Source organism: Telmatherina bonti (assembly GCF_933228915.1).
Source record: "Telmatherina bonti genome assembly, chromosome: 22".
Taxonomy (NCBI): Eukaryota; Metazoa; Chordata; class Actinopteri; order Atheriniformes; family Telmatherinidae; genus Telmatherina; species Telmatherina bonti.
Genome location: NC_136631.1, coordinates 25688871 through 25713784, shown reverse-complemented (window position 1 = coordinate 25713784; position 24914 = coordinate 25688871). Strand labels below are relative to the sequence as shown.

At 38.7% G+C, this 24914-nt stretch overlaps 2 protein-coding genes across 2 annotated transcripts in view; both read right to left on the bottom strand.

Annotated features, from left to right (window-relative positions):
- Window positions 1-16197, bottom strand: part of sos2 (son of sevenless homolog 2) — a 45149-nt gene extending 28952 nt beyond the window's left edge. The window contains exon 1 of the mRNA XM_079261882.1: window positions 15385-16197. Coding sequence (XP_079118008.1) covers window positions 15385-15468 — 84 coding nt within the window. The 5' untranslated portion in view covers window positions 15469-16197. The remainder of the gene's footprint in view (window positions 1-15384) is intronic.
- Window positions 16198-16554: 357 nt separating this feature from the next.
- Window positions 16555-24893, bottom strand: l2hgdh (L-2-hydroxyglutarate dehydrogenase). Its single transcript, XM_079262287.1, has 10 exons — window positions 24705-24893; window positions 23249-23364; window positions 21071-21222; window positions 20193-20324; window positions 19958-20120; window positions 19822-19856; window positions 19574-19741; window positions 18396-18553; window positions 18165-18296; window positions 16555-18084 (listed from the first exon to the last, which is right to left on the bottom strand). Exons 1-10 carry the CDS (start codon window positions 24794-24796, stop codon window positions 17889-17891), a joined length of 1344 nt encoding a protein of 447 aa, XP_079118413.1. The 5' UTR covers window positions 24797-24893; the 3' UTR covers window positions 16555-17888.
- Between the last annotated feature and the right edge of the window lie 21 nt (window positions 24894-24914).

The window sequence follows — 24914 nt, the reverse complement described above, 5'->3', positions numbered from 1 at the left end:
TAATAGAAAGATTACTATTTCTAGCACTGAAATGTTCATTTCTTCCTCAATTAAGTGCTGTAGAAGAAAACAAGTTTATAATTAGCTTGTCATTTATCAAATAAGAGCACTAAACATTTACTGACAATATAATATGAATTAAATTACTTTGTGAGGGGTTTGGTCAGTGGCCTTTCTGTATGGAGTTTGCATGTTCTCCCCGTGTATGCGTGGGTTCTCTCCGGGTACTCCGGCTTCCTCCCACCATCCAAAGACATGCATGTTAGGTTAATTGGTTACTCTAAATTGCTCCTAGGAATGAGTGTGAGCGTGAGTGGTTATTCGTCTCTCTGTGTGGCCCTGCGATGGACTGGCGAGCTGTCCAGGGTGTACCCTGCCTGTCGCCCAAAGCCAGCTGGGATAGGCTCCAGCTTCCCCGCGACCCTAAATTGGATTAAGCGGTTTAGAAAATCAATGAATGAATGAATAAATTACTTTGTGACACTATGAAAGGTTTATACTTTCTAAAGCTTCTTCATTTCTGACAAACCCGCAGCACTCTCATGCAGCAGTTTTGTCCCAATATAAAAAATTGATTTGTTGGACAACATTCATTGTATTAGGGAACAGAACACACGACAATGGGAAAGTTTAAGATGCTGAATGATTGTAGAAATAGGATTAAGAAGTCCTTGCTGTCTCTTTATAACCTCTCTAAACACCTGTAGATCTATGATCATCAGTCTAAGATGCTGATAAGTGTCGCCAAACGGTGTGAGGTTCAGGTGATCAATCCAGCAACCATTAAGACTGAGGTTTTCTGTGAATAAAAAGCCGCAGGATGATCAGTGTCACTGAATCACTGCCTTTAAATGCAACTATAGTTCACAGCTGACCACGGAGAAAAAGCCCAATTTAGTAAAGTTTTTATAAATAAGCCAAAGATTGAGGTGTCTAGTCACAATGAAGCATGTTTGGAGGAACAATACCGAAGTGTTTAGTCCAAGAACGATGTCCTAATTGTTATGTATGATGGTGGCAGCATCATGCTATGGGACCGTTTCGCTGCTGGTAGAAACGGGTAAGACTCCATAAAGTGGACAGAAATATGAAATTGGACTAACTCAAGAATTCTTTAGCAAAACCCTTTCAGAAAGCTGTGGATTTTTGCAAAGTTACATCTAACGCAATAAACTTTAATATAAAATATTAGGCCTCTGCTGAATCAAATTAATGACTTCTTACATGCTGATAGAATATAGAATGAAAAGTAACTTAAATTGAGGATAATTAACAGACTGATATCAATAATATAACCCTAAAAAGGTGCCAAATGCTTTATATGATGGGTGAATTATGCACACAGTACCAGTCATATCCTTTTAAAGCTAGATTTTATAGTAAACAAACTACCGCAGGCTTTTAATTTAGTTACTTCATAATAAAGAGAGAAGAAAAACAAACTTAAGAGCAACAGTAAGGGAATAAACTTCAACTAGTGTTACATTTTTAAATGTTTTTCTCCCAAGCATCATAAAATCTGGCATTACTGTTTGAAATAAAACTAATGGAGCCATTTAGTAAATGTCTTCTCTTTCATGGCGCAGCCCCACTCCCACATTTCCATATGTGACTTACAACTTCTACCAATTATTGGAAACTTTGAGTCTCTGTGGTTTACATTTCCTAAAGCATCAGAAAGTGTTGCAAGAAACTCCCTGCAAGTGTGAAGACGCACTGTTTCTCTGTCACCTCTTAAGCTTGTTTTACACACTCCATAAGAAGCGGGAACTTCGCTCTTGCGATTAAGATCAGAAAAAGAACAAGAACAAAGTTCAATTTGGTCGGGTCAATTTATTATTTTATTCTATTCTTCAGTCATTTAGCAGACTTTTTTTTTTTTAATCCAAAGCGACTTACATATGAGAGTGAGAACAACACAAGCACAAATCAAACAGTGGAGGACATTATAGGAAGGTGCTAGTGGACTGCTGGAGTCCAGTTGGATGCAGGTGTTGGCATGTAGTTCTACAGGCTGTTGCTTTTTTCCCCTCCCTGCAATATTTGCGATATTAAAAAACAAAGAATGAATACCACAATATTTGTTGCAAAGAACTTGGCTCAGTTTTCCAACTCCTCATAAATATAGTTAAACTAAGTGGAGAAGTGCTTCTTGAAGAACTTGCTCTTGAAAGCAGATCAGGACTCTGAAGAACGGACAGAGTTTGGGAGGCCATTCCACCATCGTGGAACAACAGAGGAAGAGAGTCTAGCTAGTGATTTAGGGTGCGGGTCAGTTGTAGGGGGTTGTATTCATTCAGACCGAGATTGCATTCACGCTGTACTTTGGTCAAACGCACCAAACATTTACAAAAAATATTTCCCCATTCCCACCAAAGGTGGTGCTGTACTAGTATTTGGCAAAAGAGAGGACAAGACCTGCGTGAAGAAGAAAACTCCCTTATGATCATGGTCCGTATATGAAAGATGGACGGAGCCTCCGGCGGTTAAAAGTGAAGCCTATGCCGAAGTGCATAAACCTGCAGTTCCCCCTTCATCCACTAGGGGCACCAAAACAGAGCAAATCCCCATAGACTCCCATGGTAAAAAGGCCAACTTCACAGCAGAAATAAACATTTTTACAGTCTGGTTTAAAAATCCATTTTCGGTTTAATAGGTCAGGTTTACCTTTATGATAACTGTGTGGAGAGTGAATTTATTTCTAACTCCCCCCTTTAAAAAGTAACTTAATCTCGAAACCCGGCATATTTAGGGGTGTGCCCTTTTGATTGACAGGTACTCAATCTCCAACGTCAATTAAGAAGAACGTAGAACAACCGCGGTTTCTAGCTGGTTAACAACGCGACTTAGCTTTAGCTCACCTCCGTTAGTTCGTTAGCTCCGGTGATGTTCTGGTTAGTTCAGTTAGCTCTTAGCTATAGAAAGCTCGGAGTTTGCTCGATGTCAATCATCCACCACAACGCTCACAGCCACCCTATCAGCTCCACCTCTTTGTCCATATTTGTATTTTCCAGGTGAGACGACATGCATGCCCCTGCCAAGATGGCGATGGTAGGAACTATCAATGTTTTGGGTTTTTTATTTTGGTTCATACAAATATACTGCATTAATATACTGCAACAATGGATGTGATATGAACAACAGACGAAGCAGAGGATCCTTAATGCCATCACTATGCATTTACCCACAATGCAATGCTATGTCAAATGCAGGAAGTGACTTTTTTGGTAGTCCGTTTCCTGTATTTGGTCTGCTTGAAATGGTCTGTGACCTGCGTTTGTAGGCAGTAGGCAGTCTGCTTCTTTGGTCCAAATCAGAATTCATTAGGCGCATTCACATGTACCCAAACAAAGCGGACTGTCAAAGCAAACAGACTTGGATTTGAATCAAAAAGGTATGATGTGAATTTGTCCTCTGTCCCACGTAGTGGTGGTAACGTAAGGTGTCTTTCATTGGTAGAGTGTAGCTGTTGAGAGGGAGTGTGGCTCTGGATAAAGGAGTGAAGGCAGACAGGAGCTGTTTAAGTTATTGTTGGTCTGTGATGGGGCAGGATTACTGCAGGGGGACAGTGTCTCTGTTTCTTTGTGCAATGAACAATTAACCTAGTCATTTCATATTAATGAGAAATTTAGTCAGTGGCAGGGCAGAGTTGTGCACGCGACAGGGTCCATGTCTTTAAATGCCATACTGTGTACTTACTTTCTTCATACTATCCGTTAAAGGTCGCATCAGCAAAAAAGCTGAAGTGTTAACTGGGTCAACATCAAATGTCCAATCTCACACACACACACACACAATAAATTCTGCCAGCTGATACGTCAAGAACAAGCCTCAACCACGTCTGTGAGAACAAAAATGATACTGGACAGCAGTGAGACATGATTTTTCTTGGATCATTTCAACTGTATTGTAATGCAGTTGAATTTAAAGTGGTTATGTGACATTTTGTGATGATTGGTAAATGGACTTGTACTTATATAGCACTTTTCCAGTCATGCCAGCCACTCAAAGGGCTTGTCACACTACTTGTCACATTCACACAGTCTCTCACACACACACACACACACACACACACACACTCTCTCTCTCACACACACACACACACACACACGAGGGGGGAGCAACTTGGGGTTCAGTGTCGTGCCCACGGACACAGTCACAAAATTTATAATACGGATAATTTTTTTTTTTTTTTAATACCATTTTAGACTCAATGAATCTTTTTACATGCAAAACAAAATTCTGATAAATTCTGGAGTTACCAGATTATTAAAGTGATCTTGCAAACAGCATCATCTCAAAAATTCAAATCACATCATGCTTTATTTCTATAGCGCTTTTTGTGCCAGAAGCACATGCTTCCATCTGCGGGAACTATGACCGTCTGGCGTTTCATGGTTAAATGCCTGTTGCAGTGTTTACATCTGGAGTTTATTATGAGCTTTCGCCTCCACTTATTGCTGCTTTTGCTCGTTGACTCTATTCTTTACCCTGATTCTTGCACAGGTGATAAAACCAGTTAACTGTGACGGAGTCCATTGTTGGGACTGTGAGCTAGTCTGTAGTCGGTTCAATGTTGGTCTTTTTATATCCAAACCCCTTAATTACCCCTCTTTTATCAACAAGCTCATCAGTTTTGGTTCGCCGGCCATCTTTTCGTGAATTATCCTGCTCTGAAACGCTTCTGCAACAGTCTTTTTTCATGTTTATTTATATATTGCAGCATGCATGCCGTGAAGCGCATCTTGACGTAAAACAATACAGTAAAGCACCTAACTGTGATGTAAACGATAGAGCCTCATATGAAACGATCATCATCCGAACGACATATATCATCATATCGCCCAGCCATAAGCACAAGCAGAAAAAAGTATGGCACAAATTGATAATGTAACAATAAAAAATAACTAAAAACAGTTTCAATTTTTCTTTCATGCAGTCAAACACACAAGGACAGACAGCAACCCCCCCCCCCTTCCAATCCAAATTACATGATATCAAATAAAAGCAGAAAACACAGAAATAAACCCTATACCACCAGTTTGTCAGAATCATTTTGACCATAACTGTGCAGCCCCAATACCAGCACATATCCTTTTAGCCACATACAATGAATGGAGTCCTTTGCCAAGATACCATCTTTCCGACCTGCAGGCGCATCATTTCACCATGACTGGTGGCCTATGAATGATGTGGACTTGCTACAGCCATAAGTGTGATGCAGGTGATCAGACACAACTTTTCTGCAGAACCTTTATCGGTAATGTCAGTATGTAATGATTCAAGTAGGTTCTGCAGAATTATCTGTACATTTATTTTGCATAATCTGTCAACCAGTGAAAATATACATTGAGGCAAATAAGTATTTGAACACCCTGTGATTTTCCAAGTGCTCATGGAGGGGTCAGAAATTTTCATCTTAGTTGCGTGTCCTCTGCGAGACATCATCTCAAAAAAACCTGCAAGTCACATTGTATGATTTTTTATTTAAATAATTTATTTGTATGTTACCATGATCATTGATTTTTTTCATTCATTATCATGAAGTTTCAAATGATGGTTGCCCCAATCACTATTTGAACTGAAAGGACGGTAGAGTTTGAGTCAAATGCTTAGAGACACTCTTTTTTTTTTCCTAATGGTACTGCATTTACATGATATAAAAATTAACTCACTTAATATGTCTTATAGTTTGGTAAGAGTTCTCAGCTCCAGACAAAGTAAGGAGGGCTCCTGAAGATAATCTTATTCTGGGACCATTCTCAAGAGTCAGCCTTGATTTTGATCAAAGGTAAGTTTTCACATACGTTCTCTTGTGCCATGTTACGGTGTTTAATTTCATGGATCAGCTCCATTATAAAGAGGAAAGCTGGTGTACAGGAAGTCCCAGTGCTCACTCACTCACTCTCACTTTCCCTCCCCCATCCCCTCCCCTTTGCCTTGTTCTCTACCCACACAGAGTGAAACCCCCCTGGGAGAACAGATCATAGCAGCAGACTGAGCAGTATTGATGTGTGTACACGAGGAAGCAGCAGGTTCATGCTGCAAACACAGCATACAGCCAAAGCTACGAGACAGAAAACAGCATTTGCAGACTAATAACTAAAACATTGTGGGGGGGGGGGATACATAAGAGCTAGTTATTTCATACTACCCTGCAATACATGACACATTGCAGACTTTCCCCAACGCTGCTACTGAGGCCGCATGATGTAAACTGAATCATGCGTCAACCTCTATGCGGGCCAAAATGTTTGCCCATGTTGATTGTTTATGCTGCAAGCAGAGAAGTGTAGATGAGCCTTGAAAACAAAAATGATTGTTTCTGGATGCAGCACAAGCTCTAAGAGCGCACATGCAGTCCATCTGAGGAGAAGCTGTGTCAAGAAATGCACCATTAAATGGCACTCTTAGGCCTTGTCTTTGTAAAACTGAATATCTTCCCACCTCTGGCCAATAAAAAAACAGATGAGTCCACACGACCTTGTTTTTTTTTTTTTTTTTTGTTTTTTAAACAAATCCATCAACACATATCCACATAACCGCGTTGTTAAGTACATCCATAAGCATATCAAACCTTTAGGCGGCAGTAGTGCCCCTAATCGTATCCCTTCAGAATAACCTTCCATCTCACGACGACACTTCCACAAAACACCAAACATGCCTCCAACATGATCTGGTTAGGTGGCGGAAAATAATTAATTTTGTCATTTGGCGTTGGTAGTTTATGTGGAGTGGTATTTGAGCTTGTAAAAACAAACACAAGCACATGGACAACAAATGACAGCATCACAGTTTTGAGGACATCCATGCTGTTGTCAATGTAAAAGAGTTAATGTGTTCAGTAAGCTGTGTGCCTACGGTTTTATTTTGAAAAGGCCAGACCGGAAGTGTTGTTGGTAAAGGTTTGACGGTGATGACTAGTTCTGCAGAACTCCTTCGTGTTCTTTTTTTCAATTATTATAAAAGTATAGGCGCATGAACAAGACCCTCGGTTACATAAACAACGGCTGCACATGTGACGTTCTGGCATTTTCTGTCTCAGACGTTCATGTAAAAAAAACCTAGAACTCTGGTTACATGCGTCCACAAGCAGACGTGCAAACGCAATATTCACAAATCTTCACTTTGGTAAGAGGTTTTTAAACCATAGTTTTTGAATGCATAAATCTGCGTTTTGGTGTGTATGACAGGTCAAACCGGAGGAAAATATCTTTGTTTTGGGAGATACCTGCTACATGTGGACAAGGACTTTGAAGATACTCTACAGAAAGATCTCTGCCCCCATGCTTACCACTACAACTGCACACTCTTTATCGTGGAGCAATTTACTATCTTAATGCATATGTTTGAAAAGCACTAAAGCAAAAGACTTGCATTGTAAATTGTACAATAAATGCCCATTTTACATTTTAGTTAAAATGTGCAAAATGCAAGTTAATACACTCTTTTTTCCCCGTTTTTTCAGTTTGCATCTTTAGCTGTCACTTCCCTCCTTTTTCAGCAGAACGCTTGAACATGTTCATTTGTTTATTAAGAGGCCCAGTATTAAGCTGACTCTGCAAGAAGGCTGAATCTGAAAGTTGAGGATGTTCCAAGGCTAAAAGGACACAAGTCTGAACCTCAGAAGTTTCAAATGTCTTTCTTCTGATGACAAAATCCGAATAAAAAGCAAAAACGTGATATGCATACAAACAGGAAATAGCACCTTTATTGGTATGTTTCTACACTTAAAAACTCTGCAAGTATTATTACATAATATTAAAAACACCAGAATAATACAAGGGTTAAAGAAGATGACATTATCCATAATGCAACAATTGCAGATAATTAGCATATTTCCTAAACGGAGACGTCTTATTATGAAGTTTGGTGTTTACAGGTCTGTTTCAAGAATTTGACCACTCAGAAGACACTCAAAACAAATCTTCTCGTTCTCAGGATGACACTTCGCGCAGGAGACAGCTCTCCTGCATTAGATATCTACAAACTCATCGGATTGCCAAGTGCAAAGTTAATCTCAACCACACCAATCCTGGTCCTTGATGGTCCAATAGGTTTTAGAGATTTGCCCACTGCAAAACAGCTGATTCACACTCTGACTTGGGAAACAAACAGGAAACTTCTTAAACCTGCAGTACGTCGATCTTTAAGGACAAAGATTGAGGATCACAGATCTAGAGGTAGCCTAGCGCAGGAATTAAATTACTACAAAATGGTCATGCCAGGTCTACTTTATGAATATTAGAAAACAGAAATCAGCCAGACACTGTCACACTTGAAAAAAGAATTGATGGATTAAAATCTGACTGGGCTTAGTATGCATTTAGATGGCACTTTAAGTGCAACGTCACAAACTGACCCGCGTCAAACCACAGAGTTGGTGGAAGTATCAGATTTTTCTAAACAAAAACATTTTTATCATAAAAATATCATAAATTAAAAACACAAAATTTTTGCTGTCACGTATACGGCAGAGTCGTCCTTATGGTTTGAAATCTTTGCAGCATTTCTTATCTAGATACAAAGATATTCAGGTCAGTAGTGTCTTGCATGCCATTTCATTACTTATATACTCGTCTCAGCTGTAACACGGTGAGATCAGGTGAACCAGGAGTAAGACCATAGTAAGGCTTGAGGTAATAATAGAGACAAGATGGTGTTAATACAAGGGTAACATTTCTAATTCAATTGATTATTCTCCTGGCTGTGCATATGGAGCCGCATCAGGCTCGGGTTGCAGGTAATGTGGCCTTTGTGTGGGTGAATGTGGTGGAGGTGGGGCTGAGGCTCGTTATTAAACCCCAGCATGTGTCACTGTTTGTGATTCATGCCATGACATCATCAGCTATTACGGCCAGACTGTCTGGGAACCATAGGGCATAGATCAACTGAGCAACAACAGGCAGGCACACAAAAACACGCAAACACATGCACAACAGATGCAATGAGCAGACACACAATGACACACACAGACACATTTCTGGAGAAAAAAAAAACCTGACTGATAAACAAGCAATTGAGTATGAAAGTAGGGAATAAAAACAAGCTATTAGCACATGCAGTCTACCCTCTTCTGATATTAACCTCCTTAAAAAAAAACCTTGCTAGCAGGCATGCAGGTAATAATACATGGCCTTGCCTTGACCCCTGGCTGACCTGGCCCAGTGACCCCTGCCTGCCCCTGCCCACCCATCCTCCACCTAACACACATCTGAGAACAAAGTCATATTCAAAAGACCTGATTTAATACAATGTGATGTGCAGGAGAACCCATGGTTTAATCAACCCAATTCTGTGCAGACAGCCTGAGGGCTGGTACAAAGGAAATACAACCTGTTACCAGAAACATCAACACGTCATCCTGGAAATGTGGCAATGCACAACCACGAGATCAAATAGTGCAGACAGAAAAGAAAAGAAAAAGAAAAAGAAAAAAACTTTTGCTGCAAATGATGGAGGGTTCAATATAAACAACTTCACAGAGAAGAACTAATGAGATCATGAGTTCACAGTAATTTTGCCTAATTACCAAGAAAACTACTCAATTCAGTTCTCACATTAAACAAGGAAAAGCTGCAAAATGCCACAAAAGTGATGCTGGGCAAATGATTGTAGTTATTTTTGGTAAGTAGTTGTTACTTCTTGTTTATTCCGAACCTCTGTCCAAGCAGGTCATGTTGCACACAGACTAAATAATATAAAACAAAACATCATCAGTCATAGTAATAGTTGCTAGGCTACCAAAGGGTTAAGCAGCATCATTTACACAAGCCCAGTATCTTTTTCTTGTTAGACTGCATAATACTTTCTTCTTATACACTGAATTTTCTACATAACATAAAAAATAACTGAATAATAATAAATAAAAAGAAATGCAATGTCTATGAGAGCTTTGGACGTTTAGTCTTTGTGCAACAACACCGGTACTTCATCACAATTCCAGCTTAAAACAAAACAAAAACTGCGCTGAGAATAAATGCATGGCAGCTTAGATTACATGTGGAAAAAGACTCATACAACATAAGTTTTAGTGCGACAAGAACAAAGTGACAGCGCTGCGTAAACTTGCTAAATCTCAAGTCTTTCACTTTAATACGGTCTAAACTAAACAATTTATTCAACTTGACACGTATAATGAATGAAAGGTGGAGTTATTGTGAAGAAATAAATAAGGGTAAATATGCAGGAGTTAAAATGCCGTTGACTAAATAAATAAACCACACAGTAAAAGATCAACAAGTGAAGATAATATCGAAGAAGTGCCACAGCAGTGGGAAACATTGTATTAACTTCACATGGCAACATCGCACAAGATCTCTAAGAAGCGTATATGATCACAGTTTATAAATAAAGCTTTGTGTTTTTAGCCGTCACCTCCTGCTTTTTTATTCTCATTCTTAACAGTTCAATTGGTAACCCGACTCTTTATGTCAAAGCACACGGTGCAGCAGAGATATGTTCGAGACAGCAAGCTATATTACCATGAATTAACTGGACAAGAGGAGTGCAGTGGACGGTGGACATCAGTCACACTGACGTGACAACAGCTCCGTCTAGTCTGCGTCAACGATGCAACAAAACCATCTCCCTGAAACAAAACAAACCTCTCAGCTTCAGTCTGACGTAAAGTCAGCCTGACAGAATTTAACAAAAGGGCTCGGGAGGATTAAAAAGGCAAGAAATGCCGACTCAAAGCGAGCTTGTAATCTAACCGATCTCGGCTTTAAAAGCTGGCCTGTTTCTCATGGAGCGAAGCCCCGTGAACTCAGCGGCACAGCCTTTCTCTAACTCAACATGGCAATGGAATGAAACTGTGGCCAGCAAAGCTCTGGCCAGCCTCTCAGTTCCAGCAAAACATCAGACCTGCGGAATCCATGGTTATTATTAACACCAGTATGTCAGTGGCAAAATTACGTTCATGCATAGCACCGGCCACAAGCCTCAGAGCTCCAGCTTAGCCAGGACCCGCAGAGGCAGGAAGGAGACAGGCCACGGGGTTATATCAAAGTGGACATCAATCCATAGAAGCCACCAGCTAAATCTCAAATCAGACACAAAAATGTACTTCGTAGCTACTATCAAAACCAATGGGAGGCTTTTATGAACTGGTATTTTTTGTGTGTGTTGATAGAGTGAAACTACTGGACGGATGATAGGACATGAGGGCGATGCAACAAAGGTCTGAGGTGTCATCTAATGAGTCAAAGAAATTTTTTAGAAAGAGAAAATCTAAAATCTTGGCACCACAACACATGGGACCAAATACAAAATCTTAACAGATCCAAAGTAAAGTAGTGCTGCATAACTTCCGGCTTTAAAACTTCTTATCTTGGTTTGGTGACATTCGTTATGTACGCTCCTGGAGGCTGCCGTTGCCTAGGATTGTCTGGTAGCTAAGACGCCATGCTTCACATCTGTTTTTCTGCCCCAGTGCATGTCTTTACAGCATTGTTCCGCCTCATGGCACTGCGTCACATACTAGCAACTGGCTATCAACATGCTGGCTGTTTTGAATGCACACTGCGGCTGATTCAGCAAAGAGGGCTAAAAGGTTATTTTCCGAGAAAGCAAGGAAGAGAAAGACAGAAAATCAGTGGTCGGGACCAACATGACCATTTTTAAGTTTGAGCAACAGTTTTGTTACTAGACCTGTGACGATATGCTTTTGTCCCGATTCAATTTGCTTCTGATTTTTTGGATGCCGATTCGACTTAAATTGAGATTCTTACAATTCTTTGACATTGCTGATTTTTGTAGATTAAAAAAAAATTAACAACTTTTTTTTTTGCTCATAATTTTTCTTGATTTCAATGAGGAAAAAACAACACAGTAGCCAGACAATCATTCTCCTGCTATAATGCCCAAGACAAAAAGATCAATAAAAACTATTTAAAAAATTACAAAAATTTTAAAATCTATTATTTTTATTTATTTAGAAAAAAAAGTTGACTTTTTAACAAAAAATTGTGAAGCAAAAAAAAAAAAAAATCCAGATTTTAGATTTTTCGATTTTCCCTCCCCTATTTGTACAATGTAAAAATTGTCAAATAAACTACTTCAGAGGTTAATTTAAAATCTATTTTCTAGCATCGTTGGACCAGTAAAAAGTACAACAATCAAAGGAAGCCCTGCAGATCCACATATTTGGTGACTGAGACAAGCCGATGTCTCATGTTTGATAATTAATCTAGTTGCTTACCAGACAAAATTACAGAATCAGCTGTCAGTCACTCATAGTTTTAGTTTGATTACATCCATCTGATATTAAGTTAAAATGTCAGAAGTCTCTATATTGCACGTAGCAATAAATGTTACTCTCATTAATGAGGATGATCTCACAGAGATCCAGCATCAGTTTTCCTTCATCCTGCCTAATCCTTCATCTAAAAATATGGTCAGTGATGCATCCTAAAACATTAGACAGCTGTAAAAAACTGCGACTCATCATCTATCAAGACCAAAACAAAGTTCTCCTACGTCAGTCTCTGACAAGTGTCCCCTCCAGCAGTTGTGCTGCAAGTTGAGACAGAACCAAACTACACTGGCCCACCACCTGCTTTCTTAGTTTCACCTGACTCATCAAAACACTTCTCATCGAAGAGGGATGACTGGTGATGGTTGAGGTTGTGTTATTTGTAAACACAATGTTGCTCTGTAGCCACATCAGTGGCCTTTTCTACTTCCGTTTGTGTTACTAAAATAAATATGTTAAGACTATGTCATGACAAAATAATTTGATATAATGTAGAATGCATTTAACTTGTAAACAAAGTGCAAACTATAATCTAGAATTTTATTAATAGCCCTTCAGCGCACTCAAAAACTAACTTTAAGATTACATAGGAATAACATATTTTGATGGATAGTTATGTAATATTTATGTAGATATAGGTGTAAGTATGTATATTATATATTTATGTAAATATATATATACATACAAATGTATATGGTATGTATATGGAAATGTGTGTGTATCTGAATGTAAATATGTATATTAATTTGAAATGGTATGTTGTGACATGCATTGACCTAGAATATAAACCTAGATAAGTAGAAAGGGGTGGGAATACCAAATAAGAGTATACTTTTTCCCACTTGTTTTTTTTTAATTTCTTTTAAAAAATGAACTGATGAATCATTATTATTGGTTTTTATTAATACTAGTATTATAATTATTATTTTTTCTTTTTGTATGTATATGTATGTATATGTGTGTATGCACATATGTATGTATAGGTATGTACATATATTTTCTTGAAACTATTATACTTGCAATAAAAAAGAAAAAAACCCTGCCACAAAATAACACAATATGACTGAACAAACACTGAAACACCTATACTTTGAAGGTAAAAAAAAAAAAAGATTTGGGAACGCAGAGAAGAATATCATTCACTGCAGCAAAGATCTTTCATGCTGAGAATAAACTTGATCTTCTTCACTTTCGCTTATTTAAAGAACAGAAACATTTCAGTATTCCCAACAATATCTCTTTCCAAATAAGTTCACATGCCGTGAAGTTTCTTCTCAATTACAAAAGGAAAAGCATGTGGTTTCAGTCCAGGACAAGTCACGTGAGTTTGAATAAATAATCAGCATTTTTCAGTGTGTAGTCTTTGTCAGTGGACCTGTTTCCAGCTGGAACTGGAGAATGAATGGAGTCATGAACAAACGGTGATAGGAGCTTCGATGAACTTCAAACTATCAACAAATCAACTAATTAGTAAAAACGGTAAAGTTAAATAAGTAAATAGGTGGGAGATTGCTGATGGAAAAGTACTGAAGTTAATAATAAGCTTCAGAACACAAGTTTATTTTTTAGACCAAAGTGATGCAGTGAAACCTCTTTTCCTTTAATCACCATGTCAGAGGAAGTGTGTGATCTAAGAGGAAACATGTAAAAGGGTCAAATCACTGGTGGGCATCAAGCAAACAGCATGACATGAAAGGAAATGGCCAAAACCTTCCAACACATACCACCTGAAAGGATAACGGTGAGCTGTCTTATTTTTTAAATAAGAAATGCTGTTTTTAATTATCTGGATGGAGATCAGCAGTTAATAAAAGGTCACATGTTATGATGAATCCAGATTGAGGGGTGCATCAGGGTAAGTAAGACAGCAGATGAAGAGCTGTGCCTATCATGTCTATTGCCTTGCGTGCATGTTGGAGCAGTATTATGATGTGTTCAACAGTGTCATGTTTCCAAAACAATCAAGTAATCCAACAACCTGAATAAGGTGAATGATCAGGTGTTTCTAGTATTGCAAAAGTTTGATTCAAGACATTATAATCTCATCTGGATTGGCCACCACATAGTCCGGACTTTAACCCAACTGGGGGTCTAACTTTCTCATCATTACCACAAGATCTTTGACTAAATTTAACACAACTTTGGGACAGAGATGACTGTTGTGAAACCGACCATCACAACAATGCCACAGAGCGTGCAAAACATTGTATAATTAGTGTTAACCTTTAAGACAAATAAAAATTATTCCCTTTATATGAACAGTAAATAACCATTTATGGACTTTTAACTACATAGAAATAAACAAAAACAAAAACAGAACACACATCTTGTGATGACAGAATGAAGAAATAAAAGGAAAGGAAAGAAATAATAAAAAAGGAACTGATAGAAGGTCAGTAGAGCTAAACCATTTAAACCAAGTAATTCTTCTCCTGAAAGTACTTTTGTTAGAGTTAAGTAATATTTCTTTGAAAAAGGGAGGGAAACTTGACACAAGTCATACAACAGTGGCAGTCGGTCTGTGTGTAACAAGGAGACTTGTTACACACTAGGAGACTAAATGAGGAACAAATGAAATGTCTGGAAGTGTTTCACAATGAGCCAAAGACAGCTTCACTGGTATTTCATCCACACCGTGCAAATTATTAGCACATCATAAAAACTATGAAACAGCTTATAGATCGAGTTACTGTAAAAACCAGTCAAGAAAGAGCAACTTCTTCAAAACAACTGTGGGGAAAATGCAACATGGGGAACTTGGTTGACAGTGTGTTTTGAATAAACACACACTGCTGGGTATGTCAACCACAAAATATGAGGACAGTGGTTTCAAGTCTGCAGCAATCGCTTGTAATAGAAACACAAAAGCGATTTCCTTTTTTAGGAAGTCTACCAGTGTACTCTTGAGAGTTTGTGTACTATTCAATAAATATTTGACTATATTTGAAGTTTACTAAAGACTATAAAACAATAAAAAACAATTAAAACAAACTGTTAAAGAATATATTCAAAACAGATTTAAACCATAACTCTAACCATGCACCATTTCAACTCAGCAGAGCAATAGATGTTTTGAAATAGATTTAAGTGAGGTTTTGGGTTCAAGATTAAAGCAAACACACGGATACCTTTCGTAAAGCTTGCACGAAGAGGCCTCTCCATTTCTGACTGTTCTCGTCACTTGAAAAGTCGTATATCTGCTGGGGTTGCATTGCTGTAGCGGCTCCTGGCGTTGCCGTGATCCGGGCTGAACTGTCAGCATCGGCCCCGGATAGATAGTCCTTATGGGTGGGTCAGTCCAGATCAGGCACGGTGGAAAAAACTCAAACTGGATTGTTTAATAAAAAAAAATAATGAAAATGCTTAAACGCACCAGGAGTCCAATGTCAAGCTGGGTTAAATGGCAAAAAATAGCTAGGAAAGAAATCGGCACATGTAGCAATAAAGTTAACTCGCTAGCTTTTTGGCTAACGTAGCTAGCCTACCGCAGCTGTAAACACGGGGCAGCGGCTAACTCAAAAGCTAACAGCTAACAACAATGTTGCTAAGTCTTATACTTGCTACTTATGCTAAAAAGGCTTTAACAGGCACATTTAAGTCAGCGTTGCGTCAAGACATAAAAGCAGAACTTGTTGCCAGCCATCTACAGCTACTAGTTATGTTTGGTTATTTTCTCCCTAAACACCTGTAACCTTAAGTTAGCTGAGCGACAGGCTAGTTTGGTGCTACTGGCTGCTGTTGGCCTTGATTCGCTCCGACTTGTGTGTTGTGGCACCACGACCCGTTCAGCTCCAAACAAGGCACACTTCTCCTTTGCTGCTCACTTCACGTTTAGTCATCTTCTCCGCAGCTGATGGACGCTAAATCCAACATATAATCCAAGAAACAGCAATCGGTCCAAGGCATAATGGTGAGCAGAGCAGCTAAAGGGCAGTGGAGGTGTTTTTGGTTTGAGAAGTCGAAGATGTTCGTACCAACTCCGCCGCTGCTGCCGCCGCTCTCTGCGCCTCTGTACGGCGTCCTGGCAGGCAAGCGCGCATGCTGCGTAATTTCATATTTTATTGGACTAGAAAATAAATAAATAAAAAACAAATAAATAGTTTGGTGTTTGTTTTCCCACTAGACTTTAGACATATACTAAAGACAAATGATGAAGTACTACATAATTAAAATAAAATAGACCTTTATTGGGGGTTTTCTGTACCTGAGTATGAACAAGTAGACATTGAGTAAAAAAAAAAAAACCCAAACGTTTCCTTTGTATAACCCAATCACAACCACTAAAAACAGGTATACAAACAACATAATCTAATTTAGATATATTTTGTTCCTCCACTGAGGCTCATTTGTACAGTTTTGTCGCTGTGCGTCTGCCCCATGGTGGACAAACTGTGTATAACTGCGCCCAAGAGGTCAATCTGATGCACACAAGTGCCATGAAAATTAAAATGACCTTTGATGTGGAAAAAGAAACGAAAGCAAAGTCACAAAGCGAAGCTGATCTACAGGTTGATTTTTAGTGACATGCTCTGTACTCCTTGCAACCTGGATAATCTGTGTCAGTACCTTTGATTTAAAAATGTTAAAGATGCATGCTTCCACATCATATGGAAACAATTCAGACATTAGTAAATTTGTAATTAAAAAAAAAAAAAAAAAAGGATAATTTAACTAAACATTCAAATGTCAGTAAATAGGACGAAATAAGAGGGAAAATGTTACAGGATTATTATTTGAAAACAGAGAAAGGTCTGAAGCTGCTAAAGCTATACGAAAATTAGAGCAAATTCAGCAAAATATTATAAAATCCCTGCCTTACAAAACACAACTTTTCTTTAACAATGTTAAAACATTACTACTCATTCTTGATATGATAATATTAAAACATTTCAAGCCATAACTTGTAAGAACACTTTACCTTTCTTTGTAAACTCTGCAGTCTGTGAAGATAATTACTTTACATGAGGAGCTTTATTAGCCAATAATAATCCCTGGGAAATTCTTTATCTAGTTAGCTTATGAGAAAAGTATAATTTGTTGTTAAATACTGTATGAAAACTTTGAATTTTTAGATCAGAGATTATTACAAGCAATATGGGACAAAAGCTTTTCAGTCACGTACAGCAGACTTTACAATATTCTACCAAAAAACAAATTCAGACAAAGTTACCGAAAAAAGGCTAAAACAAAAGCATGAGAAGAAAATCATTATCAGAACATGCTTTTATAAGTATTTTTCATTAACAATGGCAAATTCACAGTTAAAATTGGATGTTTGTGTATGCCAACACTGAACACGGTTCTTATAGCTGAAAAGGAAAAACAGCTTTGAGGTATGTTCAGTCTTTTCACTAAACACAGATCATTATGGGCTTTATTTCTAGACGGAAACGTAGTGCAAAAATGAACTTTTACAGTGATGTGAGTGTGAGTGCATTAAACGACCTGAAATAGCACCACGCCATGAAATGACAATAAAATATGAAAAAAGTCACTTTTCGGATTAAATTAAGGCCTGATCTGCACTAAAATGTCTCTGATATGCTGACACTCGAAGACAGATAGAGCTCTGTTTTCTTCAGGCTGCATGTGGTTGCCTTTCTCTTTGTCCCTCTGTCATCATGAGGCTTCTCTACAGTGTGAAGCGGCTCTCCACCTCATCAGCAATCATTTCTGCGATGGCGAGGGAGGACGTGGCTGCTGGTGAGGGAGCGTTACGCACATGGAGCACCCGACTGCCCACATCTCCAACTCCGCCATCGAAGACAAAGTCGTCCACTAGGTTTCCGTCACAGTCGAGGGCCTGAGCTCGAACTCCAGAGGGACCCCTGCACAGGAAATAACCAGGGTTACAGAAGAACCCGTGGTAACAGCGTCTGCTTATTATCGTGCATTTTTATTTCACTACCTGAGGACATCACTTAGGGAGAGTTCAGGGATGTACTTCTGCAGAATTTTAATCTGCGCACCAATAAAAACCCCTCTATACATTTCTCCAACACCATAAGTTACATTCCTCAATATCAGCTTCTGAAGGCCTCTGCAGAGGAAAAAAACACCACAGAGATTAAAAACTTGCATTCAAACACCTTAAATCATTGCATTTGTTATCATCCAGGACACATTCAACACGACGCACCTGAAGGAAAGAGCATCTGCAAAGTCTTGAGCATTGAAGTCGTACACGCTGTATCCCTCTCTTTTGAAAGCAAGGACTGCGTTGGGGCCGAGCCAAACACTCCCATCCATCCTCGGGGTGAAGTGAACTCCAAGGAACGGGAAGCGAGGGTCGGGAACCTGGTCAGAATTTCACAAGACCTGTTAAAAACCAGTAGCTACCCTGAAATCTTGAACAATAAAAAAATGTAAAAATAAAGAATAGAAAAGAACTGAAATAAAATAGTAAATAACTAACTAAATAGTGAATTGTTCAGTATGAATGGCGTGACTGCTGCTGGCTGTATCAGGAGGAACTGAAGTAACACATCAGACAACAACCTGAATGCTGCTTCTCCTCCTCAGCGCTGAGGGCGCTGCATAAACAATTTCTAAATGCTTATTTTTAACTGTGATTCAGACCAAACAGTTTTCCACTTCCCCTCAGCTCATCCTAAAGGAGCTCACGCTCGTATTTGTCAATTCCTGCTTTGTGAGTTTTATCTCACATTTGCTGATGCAACAATGAGATGTCTTCACCAACAACCTTTAAGACACGTCATTACTGAACAAAAATATAAGTTTCAAGATTTGACATGTTTTCTTTATGTCTCTAAAGAAAAACAGGATTTCAGTTAATTGTAAATCACTGCATCCTGTTTTAATCACATTTAATGAAGAGCCCAAATTCGTTTAGAAACTGGTACAAAGAACAGATCTGAAAAAGTAAATTATTTTAAATAATCAAATATGTCTCAGTAATTTATCCACAAACTAACAGTTATCCAGCCTTTTCATAGAAAATGGAATAAATCCCCAGTAGGTGAAATTCTAAGAATGAAATGTGCTACAAGGGTCTAAGCTTTTCAATATGTTGGTTTTTTAAAACTCTGCAAGCAATTATTTCAGTTTGAGCTCCGGTGCTGCGCTGTGGTCATGTTTTCTAAAATGACTTTCAGCTGCTTTGTATCTGCTTGTAAAACGATATACTGAACAGGACAGCGTATAGCAGTATAACGGTAAAATAAAAAATAAAATCAAGCAGAAGCTGCAGCGGGCTGGTAAAAACAGATGCAGCTTTTTTAAGTGACAATAAATCATTTGCTGAAACAAACAATGGTGACAAACATCCAGATCAAATCCAGTCCTGATCTGACTCACAGGGTAGATGTTTCCTTTGACTAGGTAGTGTTTCTCTGGCTTCAGGACCAAATAATCTCCTCTGAAGGGGACGATCCTTGGCTCTGGGCTGCATCCGGATATCTGCGAAAGGCGGTCTGAATAGAGACCCCCACAGGTCAGGACGTATCGGCAGCGCACCTCATTATCCTGTTGAAAACATTCAATGCAAAGTAAGAAACAACAGAATGTCATCCAAATATTCTGATGCTTTAATTTGTGACTCCTACCTTTTTATCTCTGATGGCAATTGGATATTTCATTCCTAAAATTGGGATGAGAGAATTTCTTTTTTTGTTTTATCGGATTTAAACTTTCCTCTTTGTAAATCAGAACTTTCCTAAGAATTTTAAAGCGGGTTCTCACCATCAGCGCTCCCCGCCGGGCTCTCCTTCACCATGGAAATGTCACTGACTTCATATTTAGTTAAAACGGTACCGCCTGCCTCCTCAAAGTCTGTGCCGTACCTGAGCGCCACCATCCTCCAGTCTACAATTCCAGTGTAAGGCGAGTCCAAGGCCATTATCCCCTGAGGGGGCAACATTTCATTAGCTTCTACTGGCATGTTTTGTCTTGTCCAAACAGAAAAAACCTGTTTTACCCTGCAGTACGGCTCTCGCTCTCGGATCCCCTTGGCATCAACGATGCTGAGGTCTCGCACGTTGTTCTTCATGCCACGCTCGTACAGAGCTTTCAGCCTGGGAATCTCCTCCTGCTCCACAGCGACAATAAGCTGCAGGAAAATGCTTTCAGTGAGCAGATGTGTTCGACAGACAACATAAAGCTATGAGATCTATACCTTTTCTAGTAACTTCTTTAACATAAAAGAAATCAGACATTGATGGTTTTCTTTGTTTATTGGGTCACAAATAAAATATGCTGTAAAGGATTTATTACATCCCTTATTACATACTGTATACATCATTTTAAAGGAGTCATAACTTGGTCTTTTTATGTGTCCACTGTCCTCTAAGTGTTTTAAATACTTGTTTAAAAACTTGTTAAACCCAAAAAATTTAGAAAGTGCTTTTTCTGACCGTTTATTCATACCAAAACTTTTCTCGTGAGATTTCATGCGAGATTTTGAAAAACATAGATGTTAGTTTAAATTATGTTAATGAGGTGCGTGCTGATTGATTGCTGGAAGTCCAGCGCGCACCTCATGAAGAGGGGTGAGTTTAGGCCAACAACAGGGAGGGGTTTATGCATTTAGCTCCCTGGGATGACAAAATCCAGGGGGGTATATTAAAAAAACGTGTTTGCGAGACTTCAGCCTTGTGGGCAGTTTTGCAGCAAATAAAGTGCTCAGATGCAAAAACTTGACCGCCTTCAAAAGAAAGGCTTCTGGGAATGTTAACACTTCCGTCCAACACCAATACACACGTTTTAACTTGGAGAAAGTGCAATTTCCAGGTGATGACTCCTTTAAGCAAACACCTGGAATAGCCGATGTGATCTAGTTAAAAAACTAAAACAGACCTTTCCACATTTCTTGTAGGGGATTCTCTTCTTCTCACAATACTCGTAGGCTAACGTAGCTCCTCGTACACACAAACGGGCCTTTAGTGAGCCTGGTGTGTAGTAGATCCCACTGTGGATGACTCCACTGTTGTGGCCACTTTGGTGAGACGCTGGCGAGTTGGAAAAGAAGGAACATGATGTTTTGCCAAAAACAACTTCATTGCATTTGAATCTGAATTCATCCAGATTATTTTGTACTTTTTATATAAAGTCATGAGAAAAAGAATTAAAACTCTCTGTCAGTTCTAAAGTTTTACATATCAGGACATGATTACAAAGAGATCAGTCCGCACTAGGCCTTGTGAGTCGATGACATTTGAACTCTTGTGAAGCTCTTCAAACTTTATTGAGACGATGTACGAACCTGCCAGCAACTCTTCTGGAGCGTTTGTTGTCACTGTGCATGTCTGTATGCGTGCGAGGTTTTCCCTTCTGTTGACCTTTATGCTACTTTCCATTCACAGTTTGCCACCATGGACACATTCAGATACAGTTCTCCAATCGTCACAATATGAAAATGCTCAGCTGCTGTGCACGAAATGTTGTAAAGAAAACACAAAGATTTCTCCTGCTTCACTTCTGCATCACGTGTTGCTTCTTGCACACACACCAGCCAGTCATCTCTTACCACTTCATCCCTTGCATTTCCAGCCAGGAAAGATGTGTGATGTGCTTGGATGAACTGCAAAGAACAAACCATGTTGTCCAGACCTTCTCTTGATGACATTTGGTGTTAATGTGTGAAAACTGCTTTATAAAAAGACTTAACAAGTTCTGGTTGTTTGGAATAGTTTCCAGAAAAGAAAAAAACAAACAAACATGCAAGCTCAGACTGATGAGACTGTCCTCTGGAAAGATGACACCAATGGGACTGTGTTTAGCTGTTATGCAAATAGCTACATTTTATGCACAGGTGTCAAAATCCAGTCCTTGAGGGACCAGTATCCTGTTGTCTCCATGCTCCAACACACCTGACTGAAATGAATGAATAGGCATAAAAGAAGCTGTTTAATCCATTTGATTTGAATCAGGTGTGTTGGTGCAGGGAAACAACAAAAATCTGCTAGATACTGGTCCTCGAGGACTGGAGTTTTACATCACTGATTTAATGAAAAGCAAACACAGCAAACGGAGACAAACATCTCATACAAACTGTCAAGCACGGTGGAGGTTGATGATTTGGGTTTGCTTTGTAGCCACAGGACCTGCATACTTTTCACTCACTTTACCAAAGCATTTTGGAGACAAATGTGAGGCCATCTGTCTGACAGCTAAAGCTTAGGAGAAAGCCGGTCATGAAACAGAATAATGATGCCAAACACAGCAGCAGAGCTGCTGCAGAATGACTGAAAAAGAGAAAAAACAAGGTGTTGCAATGATGGTGCGTGTCTGGTTTCATTATGAACTAGTTTCCTCTGCAGGGGACAACCCTTGCTCTGGACTGTGTCAGATATACGGGCATACAAGCCTAACATGAAGTAACAGCATTTCAATCAGGCTGAGATTTAAAATGAGACATGACAGGGCTGTGCATAAATGGAAGTCTGCAAACCTGAATGAAACTAAATAAAGTTGTAAAGTAAAATGCAACTGAGGGTCTTGAAAAAAAAAACATGATTACATCAAGTTTTACCTGCTAAAAGTAGTCCAACAAAGTATTAATGTGGAGGATGTACTTTGTTTTTACACACACCATTTCTGCATTTAGGCTTAGTTTTATTATATAACAACAAAACGCAGTATAAAATGTGGGCTCATTACCAGATTTTTAGAACCAGATCATGTCTTTTATTGACTTGATATGTAAAACCTTTGAACTGATAGAGGGTATTGTTGTTTTTTTACAACTATACTTGTGATTCTGCTCTGATACAAACTGGATTTAATAAGAAACAATGACTTTAAAAATGAACAGTTTCAGGACTTTTCTGAGATGATACAAATAAGGAGGAAATTCAGAACCCTCAAATTAAAGCTAAAACTTGAAATATATTATCGTAACTATAGCTTGATTACCAATATTTTGTGCTGAATGTAGCAAACTATGTCAATATACCTGTATTCAACTGGGACTAATCACACAGGCATGAAAAATGTGGAGTCTTTCCACACAACAACATTAAAAACTCAACCTACCAAGTTCTTTTTCTTTCTCCAGTAAGACGAAGCTCAGCGACGGGTGTCGCTGAATGAGCTCTCTGGCAGTGGCCAAGCCCACGATGCCACCACCGACCACTGCCACATCAAATGTGCTGAAACACAAACAGGCAATACAATTCAATGCCTAACTAATTATAAGTTTCTGAGCTAGAGACCTTTGAAATTGCTCTGCAAGAAAATCCACAACAATGGTGCTGTAGCTCACAATCTACTTGTAGCTAAAAGAGGATATCAGGTCTGTCGCAGATTTCACTGACAAGGAAATCCATTCCTTAAATCTCTTAAATGGGCTGAATCTCCAGTCTTTCAGACTGTGTAAAATTTTCCACATGGCTTCACACAGCTAAACGTTTTTAAAGAGCTAGAATACAACAAAGTTCTTGGCTGGAAGAACATTGCATGTGGTGCTCTGATGAATGAACAGCACACAAGTAATCTTGATTAAATTTTTATTATTAAAATCAGGCAAAGCTCCATAATGCACCACAAGGAGCTAAAACAATAAATGTACTTAGACACTGACAGCTTTTCTGCACTTTTGAGTTAATCATCTTGTTGTTGTTGTTGTTTGTTTATTTTGAACAATAATTAGATTATAACTCAGACATGAATATAAAACGACAAAACAAACAAAATTAAGAGGTCACATATGTGACAAAAAAATAAAAAATAAAATAAAAAATATATATATATAAATATATATATAATCTACAAGGGAACAAGGGAACAATCTATAAATTAGAAAAGGAGTAGGAAGAAGTGTAAAACTTATTAAATCCAACCCCTTTTTCTCATTGTCAATGTTGCACATCATATGATCACACTAACTACACAGCATAAATCTACATGTAAATACAGAATTGCAGCTTCAGACATCAGACCATGCATATTAGCCATACTATCTTCCATGAACACTTGAAATAACTATCTAGTTACAATATTCTAAGAAGCTAAAAGGTTTTATTTCCTAATCTTTTATTTAGGTAACTAGAGACTGAGATTGAAAACACATACATGTCTATCCACTGTTAAACCTAGGTCATTTAGTCTCTAATGACTAATCTGGTCTTTTCTTTATCACGAAGTGGATAAGTTACTTGACTGGTATTAATCAATAACTATAAGTTATTACAAAGTTTACTGAGAGCAAGCTATGAAAGGGTATTATTTGTCAGTACAGAAATACATTAAATCCTGCAGGGAAGAAGGAGAAGCTGCAAAGAAAGACAAAAGTTATGGATGGAGAAGACATCTTACATTATTCTGCAGTTACTGGGATCAAACAAGAGCCTACATGTCAGCCTCTTTTTTCTGTTTATATAACAGTCTGTAGAGTTGCTAAAACACGAACTCAGTCATGGAAAACTGAACTGCAAGTAAGCTGAACAACAACACAACACCAGCTGTGTTGTCTTTGTAATGTCAGTCTTACCTGTGCAGCTGTCTGCTTGCAATAACCTTCAGCAGCTTCGGTCGCGCGCCACCGACAACCTTGACAAATGCACCGTTCAGTGTTCGTATCATTATCAGTGGGATTAAAATAAGCTCACATGAGTTTAATCATAGTCAAAATCTACCAGACTGATTTTCTAAGTTCAGTGTCCTGCTTCCACCCCCTTTCGCCACCGCGAGCCATCTATCT